The sequence below is a fragment of the Vitis vinifera genome, chromosome 2 (genome assembly GCF_030704535.1).
Source record: "Vitis vinifera cultivar Pinot Noir 40024 chromosome 2, ASM3070453v1".
NCBI lineage: Eukaryota > Viridiplantae > Streptophyta > Magnoliopsida > Vitales > Vitaceae > Vitis > Vitis vinifera.
The window spans coordinates 20,120,613-20,146,434 of NC_081806.1; the positions used below are offsets into that span (position 1 = coordinate 20,120,613).

At 31.5% G+C, this 25,822-nt stretch overlaps 1 protein-coding gene across 1 annotated transcript; it reads left to right on the forward strand.

The window, feature by feature from the left end:
- The first annotated feature begins 11,294 nt into the window (after nt 1–11,294).
- LOC100266665 (uncharacterized) lies at nt 11,295–23,905 on the forward strand. Its single transcript, XM_002272458.4, has 5 exons — nt 11,295–11,676; nt 11,759–11,836; nt 17,303–17,384; nt 23,044–23,186; nt 23,456–23,905. Exons 1-5 carry the CDS (start codon nt 11,428–11,430, stop codon nt 23,663–23,665), a joined length of 762 nt encoding a protein of 253 aa, XP_002272494.1. The 5' UTR covers nt 11,295–11,427; the 3' UTR covers nt 23,666–23,905.
- Nucleotides 23,906–25,822: the final 1,917 nt, after the last annotated feature.

Here is a 25,822-nt window from a genome sequence, read left to right on the forward strand (position 1 = left end):
TTTGTTGTTATTTTAGATATCTCGATTCATTTTATTGATTGTAACATAGATAGCTTTTGGATAGGTTTAATACATAAATGTTTTGGATAGGTTCACTCTTTCTTGTAATTTTAATGAGTTGTTTGAATGATTAATTAAGAATTGAAATTTCATCTTGACAAACTTTTAATTTTGATTATTGACCATGAAATCTTTTGTTTTTATTGTTATTTTAGATATCTCGATTCATTTTATTAACTATAATATAGATAGCTTTTCGATAGGTAGAGTACATAAATGTTTTAAATTTATATATTGATTTTCAAATGTTTTAGAATTCTAATTAAATGAATGTTAGTAATAATATTTTATTTATTAAATATAGGTTGATCAGGTAAAATATTTAGAAAAATTGGTGTTTAGCCTATATAATACTTATTGATTTGATCAATTCAAACATATATTTACTAATCCAAGTCTATCTCAATTTCAATCCAAAATTTGAAAAATAAAATTGGGTTGGACTTGGATTAAACAATAGGGAGGTTTAGATGAATAAACCATGATAGAGCATTCCTTTTTCCCTATCTTATACTAGGTAAGCCCTCACACATAGTTCATATTATGTAATAAACTAGCGGTGCATGAGCCAAGTATCTTGGGGTGAGGAGCCACAACTTTCTATGCAATTTCAATTATTGGTGGTTTTATTTTTTGGAAATATTGGATGAAAATTTAGATAAAAATATCAATTTGATAAAAATTAATTCAAATTTTTGAAAATATTGAGAAAAAAATCTAATAAATGATAAAACAATTAGTAATACATATGTGATATAATTTATAAAATTCCACAATAATATGCAAAGCTTGAAAACATATTTTATACTCAACTAACATATTTTATATTGATCTAATTTAATTTGAATGTATTAAAAATATATAAGAAATTATTGTTAAGTTATGTGAAGCCTAACTTTTATTTAAGGTATTCTATATATGTATCAATTTGTCCTCTCTAATTTTCTCACTATATAAAGTATTATTAGGATGGTCTTTTTAGGGTGAGAGTGTGTGAAAACAAAGGAGTGGTGTTAGTATTGATATTATCTTATATTTTTCTTTCTAATCATAGTGGAAATTATATAATGACAAAAAAGATATAGCCCTCACATTGAGAGAGTGAACCATTATAAATCTAGTATGAGTTCTATTTTTTTATTTTTTTATTTCTTATATGTTATCACTCTTGTAAATATGAATTTTCTCCTAATAATTGGTATCACAACCTGGTTTTGAGTGAAAGCAATGGTTAGAGAAGATGGATTTGGGCTTAGAATCAACAAGTTCGATGGCATAGATCTTGCATTTTGAATAATGCAAACTAAATATTATCTCAATGGAAAAAAGTTACATCTACTTCTTTTCGAACAAAAATCAAAATCAATGTTAGAAGTCGATTAAGAGTCATCATATTAACATGGAGAAAGAGAAAACCACAAAGAAACCAATGAAGGTTTTTTCTAACAGGTACGAGAAGCTTTTTACAAATAATCATCTAATGAAAAAAATATTTAATCTGATGATGAGAGAAGCTGCTCCAATGGTAAAACATTTGAATGAATTTGACATGTTTATCAACCAATAGCCCTTTGTGAAATCAATTTTGATGATGACATTTATGCCTTAAATCTTCTCGCCTCACTACCAAAAAGTTAGGAGTTCATGCGAGAAAAAATTAGTAATTCTACAAGGAACTTGCAATTAAAGTTTAACAACGTCAAGGATCAAATGCTTGCTAAAAAAGTTTGTAAAAAAAATTCAGGTGAGACAACAACATCAAACTCTATCCTAAATATTGGAACAAATGATGGAAGTTATGAAAGGAATTCTAATCGGGGTCATGATAGATCGAATTCAAATAATGGAAGAGGCAAATCTAGATTTTGGTGAAATGTGGATTGTTGGAATTGTGGCAAGTTTTCTCACATAAAGAAGAATTGTAGAGAAAAGAAAAATGATGAGAAGAAAAATGACATTGTTAATGTTGTGATTGAGGAGATACAAGATGCATTACTTTTATGTGTCGATATTACTATTGACTCTTGGGTATTCAACTTAAGAGCTTTTTTTCATACCACTGCACACCATGAAGTTTTGGAAAATTATTGTTGGAAACTATGAAAAAGTATACCTAGGTAGTAGAGAACCTTTAGACATTGTTGGTGTTGGTGATGTCATATGTTAAGATAAAGCTCTTAAAAAGCATGATGTGATGTAACATATTTGGAATATATTATTCATTTAATCATATTTTAGGTTCAAATTTATTTATCCTTAATCTATGCATTATATTTTATGAGCATTTTGACCTAACATTTTTGCATTGTATATAACTTGGGTGTATTATGCATTGCACGAAAGATATAAGTCATGGGCTCCTTACAAGTAAATGACTTGTTCACAATCAGTTTATGAACTTAGGTAATCCATTTAAGGTTGTAGCACACCACCTTCTAACTAGAGTGATGGCTAGTCTTGGCCATCGAGATAGGGTTCCCATGGTGAATGTACTAATGCGTATAACCACACATTAAACAAGACCTATGATGAGTCATGACATAAGGTTATTAGACAATCATAACTTCTCCAAGATATTATACTATATAGTTTCTTAACTTTGAGAGAATATTGAGCTTGTGCAAAAGTAAACAGTGACTCTCATTTATAGGTGACATCTTAAGTTGATCACATATTCCCTATGAATTAGGTTACTATTGATGAAAGCCAATAGAAAAAGACATTCTCAATATAGACACCATGATATTCCATGGACTTTGAGACAATGTGTCATTTTGGGTAATTCTAAAAATGTGTGATCATGAAATTTGTGGGTCCACAGTAATTCCTTTAGTAGAATTTGACATATGTTTTTATTGAGTTAGAATATGTTATTTGATCACATTATAGAAGGATTTATAACTCAAGGATTGTAGTCTTGAAAAGGCTGATAACTTTCACCTTATTAGATTGCGGATGACCAGTTCATGAGTAGACTGTATACAATAGATAGCAAATCAGACCTAAGCACTTGGTGTCTTGTTGTAATAAATATAAGGTATTGGAATGCAATTAAATCTCTATAGTCGGATGTTGAGTTAACTTAAGAATTAGATTTTGAGGGAACCAATACATCTTATGTGTTCCAATGGTCCCCGCTCGAGCTTATATTCCTTAACAGCACGGTTTATGAAGGTTGGATGAGTTTTTAGTTCACTTATGTGCATAAAGACATTTTAATAATCATGCAAGGTTGCGTAGGGGTAAGTGAATGGTATCTCTAGATTGCACTAATTAATTAATTGGAACCCTGTTGGATTAATTAATCAATTAGCAATCTTTTTAGGCTAGATTAAGTGACTCAAACTTATGATAAAGTCAAGTCACTTAAGCCTAGTAGGAAGTTTATAAATACCCTTTTAAGGGTTAAGGTTTCTAACTTTTACCACTTTCTCCCTACAATCCAAATAGAGAACCCTACTCTTTAATCCTAAGATCTCCTCCATTTCACTACCTAGATTCAAGTCACATAAACCCAATAGAAAGTCCATAAATACCCCTTTAGGGATTAGGGTTTCTAACCTTTACCACTCTTTCCCTACAATCTAGAGAGAGAATCTTAACCTCTAATCTTGAGATTTCTCAAAGCCTAAATTCAAGGAAGAGTCATTGGGTGGAAGACTACTATGACTTTGGAGTATTCTTTATCGATTAAAATCGATTTTAGAACACTTAGATCACAAGTATGTGACATTTTTTTTTTTCTAAATATATTGTATCTATATTCTTTTTTTATTGTCATGTTTCTACTATGCATAGATCTAGAAAGTCTGTGATAGATTTTCATGCTCCCTAATGATCTAGGGTTTCAAAATTGAGCAATCCAAGATTTTCTAGCATCATATTGAAGATGTTGGTCTATGTGGAAAATCCAAAGGGTAAGGCATGTTGCAAAGTTAATGTATAAGTTGATCTCAGCACGTTGTCACTCGAGGAAATAAAATTAGAACATTGTATATGACTTCTAGTTATAAGGATACAATTGTTGTTGTTGATGCTAGTGTTAATTCAGATTTATGACATTGTAGGCTTGGGTACATGAGTGAGAAAAGAACAAAAGTGCTTTTGTCAAAGGGAAAACTACTAGGTTGAAATGTTGAGCATAGCTTATGTGAAGCCTACATTTTTAGTAAGCAAAAAGAGGTTAGGCATTCTAAAGTTTAAATGGAATCAAAAGCAAAAAATAAAATAAATAAATAAATAAATAAATTTAGTTCATACTATTAGTTGGAACCTCATCCTATTTCATCCATCCACCAGTTACTATGTGACATTCATTGATGATTCAAGTAGAAAGGCAAGGGATTATTTCTTGAAAATAAGTCTAATGTTTTTTATGTCTTCAAAATGTAGAGAGTCATAGTTGAGAACAAGTCAAATTTAAAGGTGAAGTGCTTATAGTCTAATAATGGGGGAGAATATGTTGATAAAAAATTCAAATAGTATTGTGTTAACAACAAGATCAAGATGAGGAAAACTATTTAATGAAAACCTTAACAAGATGCTATGGTAGAAAAGATAAACAAAATCCCAAGTGAACATGCTAATTAAGGGCATAAGATTGCATTGACTCTATTGCTAGAAGTAAACTTGATCCAAAATCTAAGAATACATTTTTTTTTTTATTGACTACGGTGATACAAAGTTTGGTTATTGCTTTTGAAATAACTAAAATTGCAACATTTTTAAGAGTAGATATGTTATTTTCAATGAACAAGTAATATATAAGGACAAGTTAAGCACTAAAGATGAAAACACATGCCTTAAAATTACAAATCTAGAAATAGTTCAGTTGAAGGATTTTCTAATGAATGTGTAATACCTAATAGTAATGAAATAAATAAATAATAATGATTATTCTAATACTTAACCTTAAACGTGCTTGATGAAAAGCTAAAACTAATTTAACACTAATTATATTTAATTATGAATTAAATTTTAATTAAGGTTAAGTATGATCAATTAACGACTTAAGTTTGTGTATTAGTTTCATAGGGGTTAATTATAATTAAGAGGGTTTAAGGGACTGATTGGCAGCTACAAAAGCATAAAAAACTACAAGTAGCAACCTTAGAGCTTGCCACCTCATGCTTGCTTTGAGACACATATAAAGGCTATTAACTTTCATTTCAACTCATTCTCTACAAAAATTTGGTAGTTTAGAGAGAGAAAATGAAGGAATCAAGGTGAGCAAACGTTTAAGGTTAAGTATTAGAATAATCATTATTATTTATTGATTTCATTACTACTAGGTATTACACATTTATTAGAAAATCCTTCAACTAAACTATTTCTAGATTTGTAATTTTAAGGCATGTGTTTTCATCTTTTGTGCTTAACTTGTCCTTATATATTACTTGTTCATTGAAAATAACATATCTACTCTTGAAAAAATGTGTAATACCTAGTAGTAATGAAATAAATAAATTATTATTATTATTTTAATACTTAACCTTAAACGTGCTTGATGAAAGGCTAAAACTAATTTAACACTAATCATATTTAATTATGAATTAAATTTTAATTAAGGTTAAGTATGATCAATTAATGACTTAAGTTTGTGTATTAGTTTCATAGGGGTTAATTATAATTAAGAGGGTTTAAGGGACTGATTGGCAGCTACAAAAGCATAAAAAGCTACAATTAGCGAGACTAAAATGCAATTTGGAAACTTTTGGTTGGGAGCAACCTTAGAGCTTGCCACCTCATGCTTGCTTTGAGACACTATATAAAGGCTATTAACTTTCATTTCAACTCATTCTCTACAAAAATTTGGTAGTTTAGAGAGAGAAAATGAAGGAATCAAGGTGAGCAAAGAGTACATTTGGATTCCAAATAGTTTTTTTTTGCAGTAAATTAATGATAAAGTTTGTTTGAAAACTAAATTTAATTAGTTATAATAATGTTTAATTATAAATTATAATTAATTAGGGTTTTAAGTAATTTAATTTAAGTATTTTTTTTAAAGAAAGAATCAGCATGTTTATTTGCTTAGTTTGTTTTAATTGAAAAATAGATTGACGAATCATGTGATTAATTAAGCTTATCTATACACTTAGAATATGCTAATAGATTGAGTTGACGGAGAATTAGAATATTTAGAGTATACTAATTAATTTGGGTATATAATTATGCATAGAAAATATTGTTTACTCACCTTAATTTTAACTTAAAATTTGCAGACATGTAGATTAGGTAATTTAAAAACTAAAGTTATCAACATTAAATTGTTAAAATTAACAATAAGGGAAAAATGTCCTAAATTTTAATTGTCTAATTTTTATGGTTGGGAAACCTAAATTGTATTGTTTTATTTTAGTTCCTTGTAATAGCTAAGGGCCATTTACATAAAAAATAAAAAATAAATAAATAAATTGCAAAAGAGAAGTCAATGTAAGGTAGAGAATTTTATATTATTTTATTGTGTATCTTTGTTTCCTTTTCTTGAAGCATTTATTGAAAATCCTTATATTTAATAAATATTTAGTTAAAAATGATGAAATAATCCCCAAATTGTGAATCTAACCCTTCCCATGTTTTTTCTTGAAAAGTAACCCTTTTTTTTTTACACAAATATCGTTTATCATTTCAAGTATTTACATGTAGGCTTTAAAGGAAAAGATTATTTTTACAAGAAAATAATGAGGGCATTTTTGTCCAAATGAGGCCAAAAAGGATGGGAGGTCAAATTTCAAAAATTGGATTTTCAAAAACCGTTTTAATCAAATAACCGTATATTTAATATGATTTTATGAATTATTTTAATGTGCTATGATGTTCATAGTGTATTTGAATTGTTTTAAAATGTTGTCATGATGTTTGGATATGTATTGATATGAGAAATCATGACTTCAATATTGTGGACATGGTTCATGGTGTGGTTACATTGCAAAAATGGTATGAGACAGTGACAAATAATATCCCAAGGACAAATTAATGATGGAAATTATCTATAAGAAGTTGTAGTATTAATTCAGACATTGTTTATGTGGGATTATGGATCCTTGGGTGAAAATCCCTAAAATCCTCAAGGAATACACTCCAATGTGGGTGTATAAGGTTGGTCTTATGCTTGGATTTTAATCTCTAAAGACACAGGGTTGGTCCTACCCTTGGGTATGAGCCTCAAAAGACACAAGATATGACTTGCCCTTAGGTGGTAGTCCTATAATAGTCACTATTTATGGTTAAGCTTCTTTTAGAGTATTGATTGATGATATGTACATTGGTGGGGATTAGCAACTTATCATATGAAAGAGAATGGATGAGACAAAGTAGAGATGAAACCATTAACAATCTGCATACATATTTGACATTATTGCATATTTGTTAATAATTATAAAATATTTATTATGCATGATGCTACATGTATAATTCAAGGTTTTTAAGGATATATACAGAATGATTATAAACTTTTCTACTGAGTTGTAAACTCACCTTATCTCTTCCACTTTTAGATGCAAGTCAAAAGATACTTGTTGGGGTTAATGCTTGAACTTTGCATGTATTATTGATTATATGTTGTTTTGCTTATATTGAGAGTGTTTTGAGGTTTTTGTCTTTGTATCATAGGAAGACTAAATTATTTTGAAGAAATGATGTCATTTATGTTTGTTTTTGTACGCTAAAAGATAAGTAAGACCATGTACTAAGCTAATCGTGCATGGGTCACCTATATAATTAACCTAAATTTACAATCATTTGTGAGACATCTAATATGAAATTAGTTTTTAAAAAGGAAAACTTAAGGATAATACAGTTACGTTAAAATCACCTTTATAACTATAATTTTTCTTAAATACTCTATAAAAAAAAATAGTAGGAAGAATATCAAGATTATTACCAAACGGCAGCTAGCACAAAGAACCAAATGAGAAAAACCCAAGGCAAGGTGTCACTTGGTTTTTTGTATTTATATGAGAACAGGTGTGCACAAGTGAGTGAGTGACTTCTCATGCTATCATTACATGTGTCTCTTCTTCTTTGACATTGACATAAAAATCACTTTCATAATTATGTCAAATAGTATAACCAATCAAAACAATTTTATTTTTTTTTAGGGTTAAATTATAGGCTTAAATCAACCATGGATATGAATAAGTTATTCAAAAAAGTGTTCTCAATTTTATAATATCATAACAATATAACTTTTTATTTTTTATATTTAAGGAAAGAAACGATATTAGATTTAATTATCAAATAATTGTTCTTTACCAAATATTCAAAATATTTTTTAAAAATGATAATTAAAAAATTATTTCCAAATTTATAACCGTTTGTGAGACATTATTGGTTTTTTCAAAACACAACTTATTATAATATAATTAGACTAAAATTATCTTTTGATGCCTCTTGATAGTTTCTCACGTTCAAAATAACCTTTATAACTACAATTTTCTTAAATGTTTTATGTAAGAAAATTAAAATTACTTCTAAATATTCAGATGTAATGGGATAGATCTGAATATAACTACAAAATAACCTTTATAACATTATTTGTACGCTAAAAGATGAGTAAGACCATGTACTAAGCTAATCATGCATGGGTCACCTATATGATTAACCTAAATTTACAATCATTTGTGTGACATCTAATATGAAATTAGTTTTTAAAAAGGAAAATTTAAGGATAATATAGTTACGTTAAAATCACCTTTATAACTATAATTTTTCTTAAATACTCCATTAAAAAAAATAGTAGGAAGAATAGTAGGAAGAATATCAAAGATTGTTGCCAAATGGCAGCTAGCACAAAGAACAAAATGAGAAAAATCCAAGGCAAGGTGTCACTTGGTTTTTTTGTATTTATATGAGAACAGGTGTGCACAAGTGAGTGAGTGACTTATCATGCTCTATCATTACGTGTGTCTCTTCTTCTTTGACATTGACATAAAAATCACTTCCATAATAATGTCAAATAGTATAACCAATCAAAACAATTTTATTTCTTTTTGGATTAAATTATAGGCTTAAATCAGTCATGGAAATTAATATAAATTATTAAAACAAAGTGTTCTCAATTTTATAACATCATAGCAAGATAACTTTTTACTTTTTATATTTAGGGAAAGAAGCGATATAAGATTTAATTATCAAATACTTATTTTCTACCAAATATTCAAAATATTTTTAAAAAATGATAATTTAATTATTTCCAAATTTATAACTATTTGTGAGACATTATTGGTTTTTTCAAAACACAACTAATTATAATATAATTAGACTAAAATCATCTTTTGATGCCTCTTGGGAGTTTTTCACGTTCAAAATAACCTTTATAACTACAATTTTATTAAATATTTTATGTAAGAAAATTAAAATTACTTCTAAATATTCAGATGTAATGGGATAGATCACATTATGGTATATGTAATATTTATCATATGTACATCATCGAATCGAGGGTATGCCTTATTTTTCTTTAAATAAGAATAGTTTTATGAAAGGAGTCGATAACCCACTTAAGGGGCACCTAAGCACTTGAACAAACTCAACTACTTACTCGACTTTAGTTAACAACGATCCTTATTTTAAAGGTGACAAGACCAACAAAAGATCAAACTAGACACATATAGACAAATAGACAACGGTTTTGCATATCTTATTTTGCTTTAACCCTAAAACATGAGGTTTTGTTTTTTTTTTTTTTTTGCAAGAGTAGTGTATTTTTTAAAAAATCATAACATAAAAAATAATTTTAAGTTTACAGAACTTTTTAATTTCAAATAAAACTCATCTTTTTTAAAGATGAGTTCAGTATAAAAAGTGAATTCGTTTTTTGAAAAGACAAGTTCAGTATTAAAAGTGAATTTATTATTTTAAAAAGACAAGTTTAGAATAAATAAATAAAAAAGGAGTTCAAAAGTGTCACATTTATTTATTTAAATAATTATATTTTAATAATATTTTTTTAAAAGAACATTTTTATTAAAAAAGACCATGTCCTAACCCAATGGTGCATGAGTCATGTACATAATTAGCCTAAATTTTTACAACATGAAATTAGTTTTTAAAATATAAAACTTAATTTTTGAACTAAAATCACCTTTATAACTATAATTTTTCTTAAATACTTTGTGAAAAATAGTAGTAAGAATATGTAGATTGTTGCCAAATGGCAGCGAGTACAAAGAACAAAATGAGAAAGATCCAAGTGTCTTAAAATAGGAGGCATGATGTCACTTGGTCTTTTGTATTTACATGGGAAGAGATGTGCACAAGTGATTGGCTTCTCATACTATCATTACATGTGTCGGCTTCCCTTACTATCATTACATGTGTCTCTTCTTCTTTGACATTGACATTAAAATCAATAAAACTATTTTATTCCTATTTGTGTTAAATGAGAGGCTAAAATCATCTAAATGAATGTAAGGGACTCGTTGGTAACTATCTTCAAAAAATAAAAAATAAAAAAAAAAACCTATTTTTCAAGGAAAAAAAATTTATATTTAAAAAAAAAGTATTTTCAAATTTTTTTTTAGTTATTTTATATTACTTTCATTGATTTTTTAAGAATTATTTTAAAAAATAATTATATAAATATGTAAAATAATTAAAAATAAAACATTGAATATAAAAATTACTTTTAAAATATATTTAAAAATATTAAAAACATATTAAAAATATTTTTGATTTTTAAATAAATTTTTATTTTATAAATCATTAAAAATTATTTTTAAAAACTATTTTTTAAAATAATTATCAAACATTGATCTAAATTATTTAAAAAAAATGTTCTCAATTTTATAACATAATAGATAATTATACTATGATAGCTTTAAAGAAGTGATAAATAAATTAAAAATAATAATAATTATTTTTTTTTTGGAAAATCATATTAAAGGTTTAGAGAAATACAAAAAATGTAATAATGTATATATTGATATAAAAATTGAACTAAAAATAAATAAAAATAATTTTAATTATTACTAAATAGTATGATTATTGAAATAAATTAATTTTCATAAATTATTTTAAAAAATAATTTATTTTTATTTTAATATATTTTTAACACCTTAATTTTTAAAATATTTAAAGCCGAGGTGTCAAAGAGTTTTCAGCTTTAATATCATTTTCTATTTTCTAATTTTTTTATTAATTACAATTATACTAGTTTTTAAACACAAACTATTTTCACTCGAACACGTGTCATTTGTCGATTACTAAAATCATGAACAAATCGTGGACTTGGCAGTAACCAAGCATTTTTACAAGGCCTACTTCAGTGGCTGCCATTCACTTCACACCTGTAACTGACTCGCCGACCGTTACTCCGACATCGCCGGACCCTGTCTCTTCCCCCGAAGACCTGCATTTTCCTGCGCCATGAAGCCACCTCGATTCATTTTCACTAAACCCACAGCTTCACTCTTCATCAGAACCCCCAATTCGCCTCCAAATTCGCAGAGACTCCCTCACCTCTGGCCATCTGACATCAGATTTCGGTCATGGAAAAGACCCCAGATACCCTCTGCAGCCCAGTCGTCCTCGACGGCGATTGCGCCGGAGATGAGCTCCGGCGGGATGGAGGACTTGCCGGAGAAGGCAGAAGCGGTGGAGGGGAGTATAGAGAAGGTGAAGAGTTATGGTGTGGCTGGCGAAATTGTAAATGTGATGGTTTTGATGTGCTAATGGTTTCAATTTGTTGATTTTGTAGGTTATTTATGGTTGTAGATTCTTGACCCTTTTTGGAGTCTGGGGGTCTTTGGTTGGATCAATTCTGTGTTTCATCAAGGTACGATTTTGAAACGCTAATATAATTTTTATTGATAATGCATTTTACTTTGATATACCAAATTGTTTATTTTTAATTTTTGCTATTTAATTCTCCAAATTTTGGTTAGATTGGATTGAAAATAAATATTAAGTGGTCTATTATCCGAAAATTTTTGGGTGCTGTTGAATCCAAAAATTTGATAAAAAAAAATAAAAATAAAAATTCTGGGGTTGGTGAATCCAGGTTAGGTCATTGAGCTGCTAGTAGTATATGAATTTGAAAATGTCCTACTTCCATGCTCTGTTCATATCCTTTTCCAATTTTGGCTGCTGAATGATTTTGTTTTGTTCCTTACATTAGAATTAGGGATGGCAATAGGATGGGTCTAGAATGGATCACCCCATCTCAACCCTGTCTCGATTATTTAAACAAATTTTCATCCTCATCCCATAAAAAAATTAAACATGATGACATGGGGTGGGGTGGGAATTTTGCATACCAAAGGCATGGCTGATGGACTTGCAATTAGTATTGTGCCTTCATCACTTTGCACTGGTTGTGGATGTCATTAGTTGGAATATTTAAGTAGAGGGATGATGTGGATCACTAGGTCCTTGATTACACGGTCCTACGTTATCATCACAAAGATGTGGGAAATAGTGCATGACTTGACCTGAAGGTGGCAAGTTTTGTAATGGACACCTATTTTGGAAAGGAAAGGGCCCAAAAACCAGTAATTTTTGTTGTTTTCATAGTTTTAGAAGGCATAAGGTTGTACCTTTGGCATCAACAGGACCTAAGTTGCAAGTCTCCTGTAGCTTAGGAGCAAGGTGGAACACAAGGCGTACGTTTGAGTAAAGTGAAATGTGACTTGGGATGTATATTAATTTTATAAAATGTGATCCAAAATCTAATCCAATCAATAAAAAAAATTTAAGATTCTAAATATTTAAGAAAAGAATTGAATAAAAAGTAATGAAATTATATAAATTTCAATATACAATTAGAAATTTCAATAATAAAAGTGTTTAAAAAGGAAGTAAAGTAGAAGAGGCATGTTTCTCCAACAAGGTGCATGCCTTGGCAAGGGAGACACTATAGCTAGGGAGTGGTCGCGCCTTAGGTCCAAGAGTGCTTTAAGTGCGTCTTTTAAAACTATTCTTGTTGTCATGTTCATGTAGGAATGCCAAAATCAAAATCTGTTATAATCCTTGGGTTGAATATTTTTATGATCCAATTTTAGTTTTTTTCTCTCTTTTTTTTTTTTTTTTTGTGGAAATTTCACTTTTATTTTTTAAACCTTTTTCGGATATGTGACCTTATTTAAAAGGGTTTTAGTATTAGGAAGAGATTTTTTTTGTTTTTTTTTTTCAATAATACAAATTTTGATGATTTTCTCCTAATTTTGTTTATTATTGGTGTTTTTGTGTGACATCAACAAGACGTGCATTCCTCTTCTTGGTATTATTCATACGCCAGTCAACATGTTCAGGAAAGTTCTCTTCTATTCCATTGCATCAAGGTCTCATGGTTATGTTGTTTGCTGATACACAACATTTAAGTTGGCAACAATAGAGTAAGGGTTTGAGTTATCATCTTAAAAAGATACTTTAAGTGAGGTCTTTGGAAAAGGGGTGAAATTTGATGGCTTGTTCTTTCAATATAATTGGTCTTAAAAGATTCAGATCATTATAAAATTAAAACAAGATGGATGAAGGGGAGTTGTGCTTCTTTAAAGTGTTAGGTGATCAATGAATGTCTATTATGGGTGAATCTTATAAGACAGGATACATGGCTAATCATAATTTCATTCTTGAAATTGCTGGCTGTAATGGTAGCCATGGTTTGTGGTTCCAAAATGGTGGGCAGTCAAGAAACATGTCATAAAGTGAGCATGAGTGGGATGTGGATTCTTTTTTCATTCTCCTTTTTCTTTTTTCTTTTTCACAAGAACAAAGCATTTATTCAATGAAGTACAATAGATGACAGATATCTGAATCCAGTGTACTCTCAGCTAAACAAATCTTATCCACTGATGAGCTTAGTTGAAACCATGTATACAAGAGAAAATGTCGAGAGTTTCACTACTGAAGTATAGAGAGATCTGTAATATCCTGCAATCCATGGCTTCTATATAATTCAGAATACACATGTGACAGAAAATTGGATCTGAACCATAAAGTGAGTTAGAGCACTGAGGCACACCTGGCATATCTTATCATTATCTTGTAGATCAGTAATAGTTATATGTGGTTTGTATGTTATCAAGATTGGCATTTGATTTGATTAATATCCTTTAGTTTCAACCTTTTATGTTCCATTTGAATCTTGGAAAGTTTGAGGAAAAAGTACAAAAGAAAGAAAATGAAAGACAAATGTGGAAGGAAAGAGAAAGTGAAGGCAAAAAAAGGTTTAAGCTCAATAAATTTCTCTTACATGTTTCTCAAGATTTATTTATTTTGATAAGTATACATGCTTCTCAATATTTATTTCTCATCTGATCTCTTTCTCTATAAAGATGAATTAGAAAGCATATAAATTTTTGAATCATTTTTGTTATATTTGATTTTTCTTCGTACCATGACACATCAAACAGGAGAATTTAGATTCCCTTCTTTTTTTTCCTTTACCTAATACATCCCTTGTCCAAACAGAGCATTGAAGTATGGGCTTTCTCCATAAATCTTTCTTAGGAATATTTTAAGGATCCAAAGCATCATCAATTTTATTTTTCATCATTGTATTATAGTGGGTAGGGTGAATCCCGCTCTAGACTTTCTCAGCAACCCAATTCCCTTCCTTAGCACCCTATTTTTGGAACTAAATCCTTGATTGAAAAGAATTTCAGCTAATATAAATGAAATGAAAGGAATCAGATTTTGTTTCCTATATCTCATTTCACATTTCAGAGAACTGAAATGGAAGTAATTAATTTTCCTTGTTTGGTTCTATAAAGGAAATGAAAAAGAAACATCCTTTTCACCATTACACCTTAGTTTGGTTTAACAAAAACTTAGGATTCAAGTAGTGGACAGTAAGTCTTCATTATTCATTAGTAAAATCATGCAATAGATTGGATTGAGGCATTTACATATCCTGTAAGATTCACATTGATGTTATGGTTATTTAATTGCCATAATGTCTTTAATTTGTATGTTTCAGAAAGAAATTTCTCATTCTACATGCTTGTTTGTGGCAGCCTAATACATGATGTTTGTATAATGAAAGTCTATTGACATTTCTAAACTATAATGGAAATTTAATATTCTTTTTTACATTGTCTTCTAAAAATTGGAAATGGCACATGCACTCCAAAATGTTGGTGAGGCATTCCTTTGCATGTGGTTCCATTATTTCATGGAAAAGTGATATCCAAAATATAAGGGATTAATATTATACATCTATTGATGGGACTTCTGTGGTAGCAATACGAAGGATCCAACTTGGGCAGGTTGAAAGGCTAACCCATGTATCCATATGTCCAACCCATGCTAAACCCAATATGAGGTTAGGTTGGGAATTCTTAACCCATGCTAAGTCTGTGGGCATCTCGAGTTCCTTTGGGTTCCAATGGGTTATCAAACAAAAGGTATAATAGAGTCTCCTAATAAGTGAGTACTTATTTCAAAGTTACAATATATAAACCATATTGCATAATAAGATTATACAAGCGAAATATATCTCAAAACTATTAAATATATTTTTAATTATTAATATAATATAAATGACTACTTTAGACTCCAGTTTCAACATTTAAAATTTATTTAATAATTAAACAAGAATGATAAATTTATTAGTATGCAAATGAAGGAGATTCTTTATGGAAGAAAATCATTAAGGGTAAGTTTGGGGAGGAGGAAAGGGGGTGGAGGTCAAGAGTGGTGAGAGATTCCTATGGCGTTGGGGTATGGAAAGAGATTGAGAAGCATTGGGAGCTTTTTAATTCTATGATTTCCTTTGTGGTGGGTAATGGGAGGAGGATGAAGTTTTGGAAAGATAGATGGTGTAGTGAGGAGCCTTTATGTGAGATATTTCCGTCCTTGTTTGCCTTATCTGATTCCAAAGAGGCATTGATAGCTGATCTGTGGGAGCATAGAGGAAAAGGTGGTAATTGGAGTTTCCGGTTTGTTAAGAACTTGAATGATTAGGAGTTGGGTGCCATGGAGCGCTTTCTTTCTTTACTTCCAAGACATTCAATGAAAAGGGAACAAAAGGATAGAGTGGTTTGGAAGGGTGGGAACAAAGGTGTCTTCTCTGTTAAGGGGCTTTATTTTGTGTTAGAGAATGGTTGTACAACCCCGTTCCCTTTAAAAATAGTGTGGAACCCTTGGATTCCATCAAAGGCAAGTTTCTTCACTTGGGAGGCTTGTTGGGGAAAGGTTTTGACTTTGGATCAACTTAAAAAAAGAGGGTGGACTTTGGCCAATAGATGTGCTTTATGCAAAGTGGAGTTAAAGACCATAAACCATATCCTTCTTCATTGTGACAAGGCGAGATTACTATGGCAGCTGGTGTTCTCCATTTTTGGTGTTTGGTGGATTATTTCTAAGACGGTTAGGGAAACCCTTTTGAGGGTGAAATGAGACTTTTATAGAGAAAAGGCGTAGTAAGGCTCAGAGAGCAGCCCCTACTTGCATTTTCTAGACGCTTTGGAAGGAAAGAGATGAGATTTTTTTATAGTGTGGAATTGTCTGATTAAAGGCTAAAAATTTTATTCCTAAACAATTTCTCTGTGTGGGTTAGGGTTTATATAGGTGATGGGTCTACGCATTTGATTGATTTCATAGAGTGGTTGGGTATTGGGTGAGGGAGAGAGAATTTTTTTTATACCTTCTTTTCTACTTTTTGCTTGTTTTACTTGTACTCTTGCTCTCTTTTTGCGCCTTTTTAATACAATTTCTTACTGATAAAAAAAAAAAAAATTATTAGTATAGTACAATTGTAAAAGGCAAATGTTAGAGTTCTTTCAAATTTTTAAAATATTTTTCCATATTTTAAATAAAATAATAAATAATACAAGTAAAAAATAAATAATAATATGTGGCTTTGGGTTTCGGTGGGTTGCCTACACCTTCAACTGGTGCCAACCCTAATATCTTCAGGTTGGCATTTTTTCAACCCAAGCCTGGCCTTAACCCATTGACTCCCCTGCCCACGCCAATGTGAACCTCGGGTTAGGCATGGGTTGGGTGGGTTGGACCAACCTAAGTTGCAGCTGTTAGTAGAATCATGACATTGGTGTTTAATAACTCTATTTTTGTATTGATTGCATGTCAGCCTGACCCTAACCCATTGACACCTTGCCCATGCCAATGCGAACTTTAGGTTAGGCATGGGTTGAGTGGGTTGGACCCACTAAGTTGCAGCCGTAAGTAGAATCATGACATTGGTGTTTAATAACTCTATTTTTGTATTGATCGCATGTCATTAGTTGGATTTCTTTTTGGCCTCGCTTTGATTTAAATTATTTGCTGAGACATGCAGGGTTGCACTTATGTTGCAATGTCGTTCATGGAGTACTTTGTGAATCACACCAATGTGATTTTGTTGCTGGTTGAGGCTATTGGTGGGTTTATGATTCATTTTCATTATTTGTCCTATCCTTGATCTTCTATCTGCACTCATTTAACTTCTCTAATTCGAAATGTTGCTCTTTTATAGAAAATATATTGTATGTTGAGATGGTGGAGTGTTAAATGATTTCAGAAAGTAGAAACTTCTTTGGTAAGGCTAATAATTTGTTAGGGAGTGTAAAGGAGGTCCAACCCAACTACAGGCAGAGTATACACGGATCAGAAAGACAAGAAAGAGTAGAAATCTAGTGGCACAATTTAACTCACCAAGGAGAAGAAAAAGGAACTTCTCCTTTCCAAATGGAACTCTTGAGGCTAATAGTACAAAGTAGAAAGGGATAAATGCTAAGTTTCAATATCGAGAGTTTCTCCTCTCTGAAAGTCCTTTGGCTCCTTTCCTTCCAAAGCATCCACATGAAACCCAAAGGAGATTCCTGTCGAACATTACATTCTCTTCATGACCAATTAATCCCAGGTCCAGTGTCTTCTCATCTTGCTTGCATGCAGACAACCAGTTGGGAAGGATCTTACCTCTGTGAACTTGGTGATCAATAGTCAAAATCCTTTCCAATGAAGCAGCCAAATAAAAGACCCCTTTGTGGGACTGCAGCTGCGCCATATCTTTTTCTAAGGAAATTCCCTTAACAGTGCCCCAGGTAATGATTTTATAAAGAAGTAACCATTGTTGGCTTGGTCCTCCCATTTGATAATACCCTCCTGCACCATCTGAGTGCCAAATAGAACCTTATGGAATCTAATTGATAAACTCCAGCTCCCACTCCTGAAAGAGGGATATGAATGTTGGTCTGCATAAAGAACCCTGTATACCCCTTCCCTGCTCCCCAATAATCCAACACCTTAGCCTCCTTATTCCTAGCTGTGGCCAAAAGGTCAGGAAAAGTTACTTTCAAAGGCTTATCTCCATATCAGATGTCTATCCAAGACTTAACTCTAGCCTCATTCCCTCTTACAAATGAAACTCACTCCTAAAATCTTGTCACATCTTGCTGACACTTTTCGACAAATCAATCCTGTGAGAACCCCTCATGTCCCTCCACAGCCGGTTCCCTAGAACAGCTTATTAGCCCAGCCCTCCAACTTGTTTAGAGTTGTACTTGAATTTCTTCCCTTCATAAGTTGTCCCTCTGAAGTTTTTCTATCCTCTTAGTAAACATAGAGGGGATGTAAAGAGCACATGAAATACATAGCCATGTTGTTAAAGTATTATAAATCAAACTCAAACCATTTCCTTTTGGTAGATGATACTTTCTCCACCCTACCAATCTCCTTTGAGACAATATATCATCATATCCTGGTAGCAACCCTATTTCTCCCCCTCAAATTTGCAAGAAGCTAGGCTCCTTTGCACCTTCATAATGGGTGAAATTAGCTTGACTTTCTCTTTTTCTCCAGATGTATTCCTAACCCCAAAACTGCCTTAAGGAATATAGGAAAAAAAAAAAAAGTTTCCAATGCTTCTCAATTGCACCATATTCACAGCACAAAGGACAAATCTCCTGCATTAAAAAGAGGCAAGATTGGAACTGTTTCCTCATTTTTTCTTCCTACCACAAATCGTTCAACCACTCATGTTCCATTGCCCTAAAGATAAGTCATCTAAGCACCTCCTTAGCCAGAATGATAAGAGAGGGTGACAAAGGGATCCCCTTGTATCAGACCTCTCTAGCTGCTGAGCATACCTGAGGGCTCTAGTCATCCATCACTGAGAACCTTACAGTTGAGAAACAAACAACAATTCATCTCTCCCTCAGAACATGAAATAGAAAAACTCCAAGTAATTTGATCATAACCTTGTCTATATTCAATTTGCTCAGGGGGCTGGATCATGATTCCTCATAATAGAGAGCATATTCATTTGCCACCTGAACTACATCCAGAATTTGCCTTTGCATTTTTAGAATGCTACACCAGCTTGTCCCCTACCCTCCTCTATCTCAAGATCAAGACCTGGGCATGTCAGCTGTTAAAACTCCCTACCAAGCTGGTAATCAAAAAGTCTTTGAGGTCTTCTGCTGCCTTCCTTTTTGGCAACAAGAGAAAAAGGTGGCATTCAGGCTTTTAACTAAAACAATGCATTTATGAAATGTTCTGAAGCCCACATCAGTTGATCCCTCACTAAATCCCGGCCTCTCTTAAATTAATGCCTTAGTGAAACCTTTAACCTTCTTAGATCTGGACTGCATCTTCGTTTTTATCATTTTTAATGTCTGAAAAACACACTTTAGACTTTTGATTAATAATATTCAGAATCATTTAGAATATCTTTCTTCTACTTCTATTTCTCCTTTCTGTATTAGTTTTTCTCTACTGTTCTACATCACTTCTCCTCAAAAGGTTTCTCCATCTCTGCCCTGTGTCTCTCTGCCAACCTCGTGAATTCCGTCTCCTCTATCAAGGGTATTACAGTTGTCTTGTATTAATGAGTATTGTACTTTTCATAAGAATATATAAATGCGCAGTCTAATTAGGTCTTTTTTGGGTCTTCCTCAACCTGCTACATATGGCATCATAGCCAACCTGACAGAACCTGGTTCTTCTCCCAATCCTTTTCCTTCTTCAATGTCTTTTTTTCTTCTTTCTTACTTCATTCTATCTTCCTTTGTTTTTTGTTGGATCAGAATTCCTTACTTTATTCTAGCTTTTCTCATTAGCATGCAGGAGATAATACATTTTATGTCTGTGTGTTTTCCCAATTACACAACTCCATATTCTATTCCCTTTCCTATTCTTTATCCTGGGCTTCACCTTAATAGTGACCTCAATGTCATCTTCCTTTTTTATTCCCAATTTGTAATATCACAAATCATTTCCCAATCAAATTTGTTTTGAAAGTTATTTGATATGGCACAATCAGTTCATGCCTTTTCTTTTATGCAACAATCTTCTCGATTAATGGACAGCTCTAGCTTTCCTCCAAAAACTGTTCTTGATGAATCTAACAAATAAGTTTTCCATCTAACTAGAAGGATTTTCTCCATTCTTGTCAATTTTGCTGACGTTTCTCAAAAGGTACTCTATCCCAAGCACCATTATTTGTGTCTCCTCCCTGTAAACTAGGGAGGAGGTATGCCAAATCTTCAAAACTTTCTTTTAACAATAGTCAGTATCATGACTGGACCTTTCTTGGAATAGACTTCAAATGTCAAGAAAGGAACTTCTTGTCATTCATCATCTTGTGCTTGAGTTTGAACTTATTAGTCATACACTTAATGCTCTAAAGCTTGACCCAGACTATCAACCATTTGTCTTTGCAAAGAAAAACCATGAAAATCAACCAACCTTTGATGGTCAAGGACTCATATACTGGTGCATAAACCATGAGTGCAAAGTATTCACCTGCACAGATTGTCAAGATTGGACTGAATGGTTCACAAATATCAGAAGTCACCTTGGTTGGACACATCCATGGTCCAACACAATACCTGACCAGAGGCCTGATTATTGTGCAGGGGTGATGGGTGTCATACTTATCACCAATCCCAACACTACATGATGGACATGATAGACATTAGTGACTTTAGTGCCCTTGATCATGACAGCTATTATGAGTGTTATTCATAACATGATTATTGTGATGCAAAATTTGCAAGCAGCAATGCTGGACCATGGCTGATTTAATGTCCTCTTCCCTGGTAATATAACTCCCATTATATGATCTGTTTACCAATATGATTAAACTGCTGATGTGAGTGTACCACCATGTCTGGCTTTCCTTACCTCATTTTCTCCAGCTCTTCTTTATTCTTTCTTTTTAACTCTTTTTTTGAAACTGTCATGTCCTAGCTAGAACAAAAGTAAAAGGACCCTCCCACCATTGGAGAAGCTCAATACTTGATCCTTCCACCATTGTTTAACTTTCTCTGTGAAACCATCAGCTTTCAACCATATTTTGGCGGTCTCCCCTCATACAATGGAATCAAGAAAAACAGGAACATGATTGCTAACCAGTCAAGAAAGAATATAGTGGTAGATCTGGAAAGTGCTCCCCCTACTCTGATGATCGAGAATCTTTTCAATATGGATATCAAGGGAGATTCTGATTATTAGTCAAGTGAAAAACCTCTTTTCAAAAGCAAATATCATTAGTATCTGAGAAGTGCCTCTAATCTTCCTTCTGCCTCTCTTTGTGAATGGATCCACAAACATTAGAAGAAGGATTGTCCTGCTCCTAATCCATCACCCACTCTTTCAAAAACCCAGCTGTTATGTATCTTGAAAAACCATGTAGAGCCATCATTTACATGTTTACAGACACAAGATAGGAAAACCTAACTATGACATCCTTGTAAGCTAGTAAGTTATCATCCTCTTCTCTGGCATCATAAGGATAACCTCCCATCACACCCGTTGCACCTAGAGCTACCTAGTCTGCTGATGCCCTGACCCACTACTGTCTGAGCATTTCATTGCTCATTTATTTCCTCCATCTTCATTCCCTGAGTTCTCATGAAATCTGGCCTCCACTCCTTTGAAAAAGAGTTCATTGCTACTCCCCAACTAGGATGATTAAGATTGCTTATATTTTGGGGAATGATCTTGATCTTGATGATAGCATCACAATTTCCTGTCATCTTTCTTCCTCCTACCTCTCCTCCCTCCTTACCGCCACCGTCTCAATTTACCAAACTCAATGTGGTTTTCTAGTTCCCTCTTCTTTGATTACTACAACTCGCCTTTCTATTCTTAAAAGCTTCATAACCCCTCTTCCCCCATCTACCCTTAGTTATTGTAAAAGGACTCTGGTCTCCTCCTCAAAACCTTCAAATGACACTCCCATGAATTTACTAAGACCCACAATCTTCCTTGTTACCCAATCTGGAGCCTCTTTCTCCACCTAATCCAAAATAAATTCACCCTCAAATTTGGTCATGTCACCAATGGGATTAAAATGACAACCAGCTCCAATACCTTCCAGTTCTTTCATTTGATGCAGAGTCAAAGTCTCCCTTTGGGAGAGTCTTCTCCTCCAAAGCAACAACTATGGCACCGCCAAGGCTAGACCTTCTTGTCCATGGATTGCTCTGTGTTGACCCTCTGCACCTCCCACTTTTGCCTAAGGCTCTTAGTCAAACCCTTGAGCTGCCCAAAACCCAGGGCCTCCATCTCTTCATTGAAGCCAGCCTACCAGCTATCAGCCACAATAGTGGTTCTTCCTCCCACATACCACCTTTTATTCATGATTCAATGTATGTTATTATTGGGAATTTAGACTCCATGGAAATCCACATCTATTACTGGAATAAAGTGTCCAAAAACAATCTGAGGTGGCTTGTTAGGACATGTTTGGTGTACCGATTTCTAAATGCAACTGATGGGTGATCCGGCTGGGACTAAAACTTATGCCTTATGAAGATCCCCTATGGAGGTATGACATGTTTAGTTTGACTTGACACAATCCTTTAGTTACTGAACTTCAGTTTTGACTTGGAAAATGTAGGTGGTATATTAGAGCAAATTCACTCTCTTATTACAATTATTAGCAGTCATTATCCAGTAAAAATCACTATTTGTTTATCTGGAAGTGATAAGAAATGCATACATGCGTGGAGCATCCTCCTTGATCTCTGATTTTTAAAAGATCAATATCCATCTTAATCAATCCTATTAATAATGGTTTTATTCCATTTGTAGATGTCTATCTTCTAGGAACCGTGATGCTGGTTTTTGGAATGGGTCTCTATGAGCTCTTTGTCAGCAATCTTGACCTTGCAAAGTCACTGCCAGAGGAAAGAAATCAGCAGAGATCCAGTCTCTTTGGCTTATTCACTCTACAGGTCAGCTTGAGTTTTGCCTATATTTCAGAAATTTCCATACTGCAGTAATGCAGAAAAAACTCATCCTCTGTATTGTGCTCTGAACTAGGAGAAAGTACATTCTTAAAGGGACATTTGAAAATGAAATTTGTATTACTTTCCCTCTTTCCTCAACAGTAAGGATTTGAAATGGGTTTATTCTGCTTTTGTAGATTGAAAAATATGCATATTTTTGGGGCACATGTTATATCTATAAGTAAGCAATTTTTTTATTTTTTCTTCATTTACAGGAACGGCCACAATGGTTAGAGATAAAATCGGTCAATGAGCTGAAAACCAAGCTTGGGCATGTAATAGTGATGCTTCTTCTAATCGGGTTGTTTGAAAAGAGTAAGAAGGCAGCTATACTCACCCCTGTGGATTTGCTATGCTTCGCAGCTTCTATTCTTCTTTCCTCTGTTTGCCTGTATTTACTGTCAAAGCTCCATGGCTCGAAATGAGGATTCTCACATGAACAAACGACAGATAATACTTTGGAAAATGGTATTAGAGAAAGATTCAGGTAACCAAGGTATGTATATATATGGAGGAAAGATCAACGTGTTTTGATATATGTTGCTATAACAGTGTATTATGAAATATGAACACTGAGAGCTAAGATTACTAGAAAAGCTTATAGAAGTCGATGCTGTAATGGAAATTTAATCATCTTGCAGAATCAAATACTAACCTTCATCAAAGTTGGCCATAAGTTGCTTGATTGTGTATCAGAAACTTGTCTTTGAGCATATGCTAAATCCAATGATCATACAAGCTACTCAATGCTCCCACTTGTATATTCAATGACAAGTAAGGATTTATCAATATTTTAAAAATTGGATCGGTCATTGAACCAGAAAAGTTGTTTATTTACGGTTCATTAGTTGGACTGATGATTGAATCACAATTGAACCAGTAATGTCATAAATATATGCTTGATATTTTATTAAAATTAAAAATAATTTTTAAATATTATAAATATATATAAAATTAAAATTTAATAATTTTTATTTATTTTTATCTTTTATATAAAATATATTAATATTTAAAATTTTATTAAATAAAAAATATATAATATTTAAATGTGAAAATATTTATTAAAAATGGAAGCGTTATTATTTCAAAATTTTAACTTATGCATGTTTTCAATGCTGATTTTTTTTTTTTTTTGTAAATCACTCTCTGGTTTGGCGATTGAATCGCTGGTTAAATGTTAGTTCAATCCCCCTTTCAGCTCAAAAAGTGAATTGAACCGGATCGGGGTCTAGTTGGCGGTTCGATTGAATTGAATTTGCCGATTTGGTCCATTTTTTTAGAACATTTGGATTTACAACTACTTATGCCTACACATCCACAATTTCAACTTAAAAAATAATTTTTTTTATTCCTCATCATACATATTATATAATCAAAAGTTGTACAAAATAAAATTATCAATTAACAACTATGAAGCTAGAAGTTACAAAGACAAATTCTAATTTTATTATGTAACTAGATGTTATATCATAACTGTGATAAAACTCATATAATTAGAAGTTATATGAAATTTTTTTTTATTATAAATTTATATTATATAGCTAAAAGCTATATAATTATTATTATTATTATTATTATTATTATTATTATTATTATTATTATTCAAAACTCGAGGTTATGAAAACAATAAAAATTAATATTTTTCACTCTATGAGGATGATATAGTAAAGTTATTAATATGTATTTTCTTATAACTAAAAGTTATAGAAAACCAAATTGTTAACTAACAATTTGGTACAACTTTAAGAAATTCATATAATAAAAAATTATAAGAAAAATATTTTATACCTTGAAACTATGGTAACAATGATGTAAATAATATTTACATATTGTTGAAAGATTCATTTTTTTTATATATAATTGCAAACTTTACAAAATAGGTAAGTTTTAATAATTTTTTGAGTTCTTATAACTATAAGTTATATTGAATTATTAGTAGAAATATTTATATATAAATGTGGAATTTTGAATTGCATGAAAGTATAATCTTTATACTTAATATTCTTGTGTTAAAGGTGATATTGAAAATTTTATATTCTAATTGTTTAATACACAAAAATCTTGCCATATTATATAATAGTTTTAATTTTAATATTTGTTTTCCAATATTTGAGAGTAATGTATAAAACTAAATTATGTTTGTTATTCATATAGAAAGTTATATACTTATATTTTGAAGATTTTTTTATAATATCCTTTTATTTGTTGATATACAATTACAATTTCTAAATATTTTGAGGACCATGAATAAGAATTCCTCTTATGTCAAAAAAAAAAAGTTTATCTTATATGTCGAGAATTTAATAGTGGAATTATATGTTGAAAATATCATAAGCTTATATGAGAAAATAATTAATTTTCCTAACGCATCACTTATTATGATGTGATTTTATTTTTTATTTTTATAAATCTTGTTTATCAAGAATATGGAAATAAATATTATATTTATAATTACATGGAGAGATTTTAAAATGTAATTTCTTTTTGGATACTTATTAACACATTTATTTTTCCTTATTTGAATCTTGAAGATACTTATTCAAATATGAAAAGATTTTATTTTGAATGTTATAATATTGAGA

Bases quoted from the DNA above. Each gene is read 5' to 3' on its own strand.
- LOC100266665 (XM_002272458.4), top strand. From the start codon at position 11,428: ATGAAGCCACCTCGATTCATTTTCACTAAACCCACAGCTTCACTCTTC. The intron at 11,837-17,302 runs GTACGATTTTGA...TGAGACATGCAG, and splicing joins CAATTCTGTGTTTCATCAAG to GGTTGCACTTATGTTGCAAT. The intron at 17,385-23,043 runs GTGGGTTTATGA...TTCCATTTGTAG, and splicing joins GTTGCTGGTTGAGGCTATTG to ATGTCTATCTTCTAGGAACC.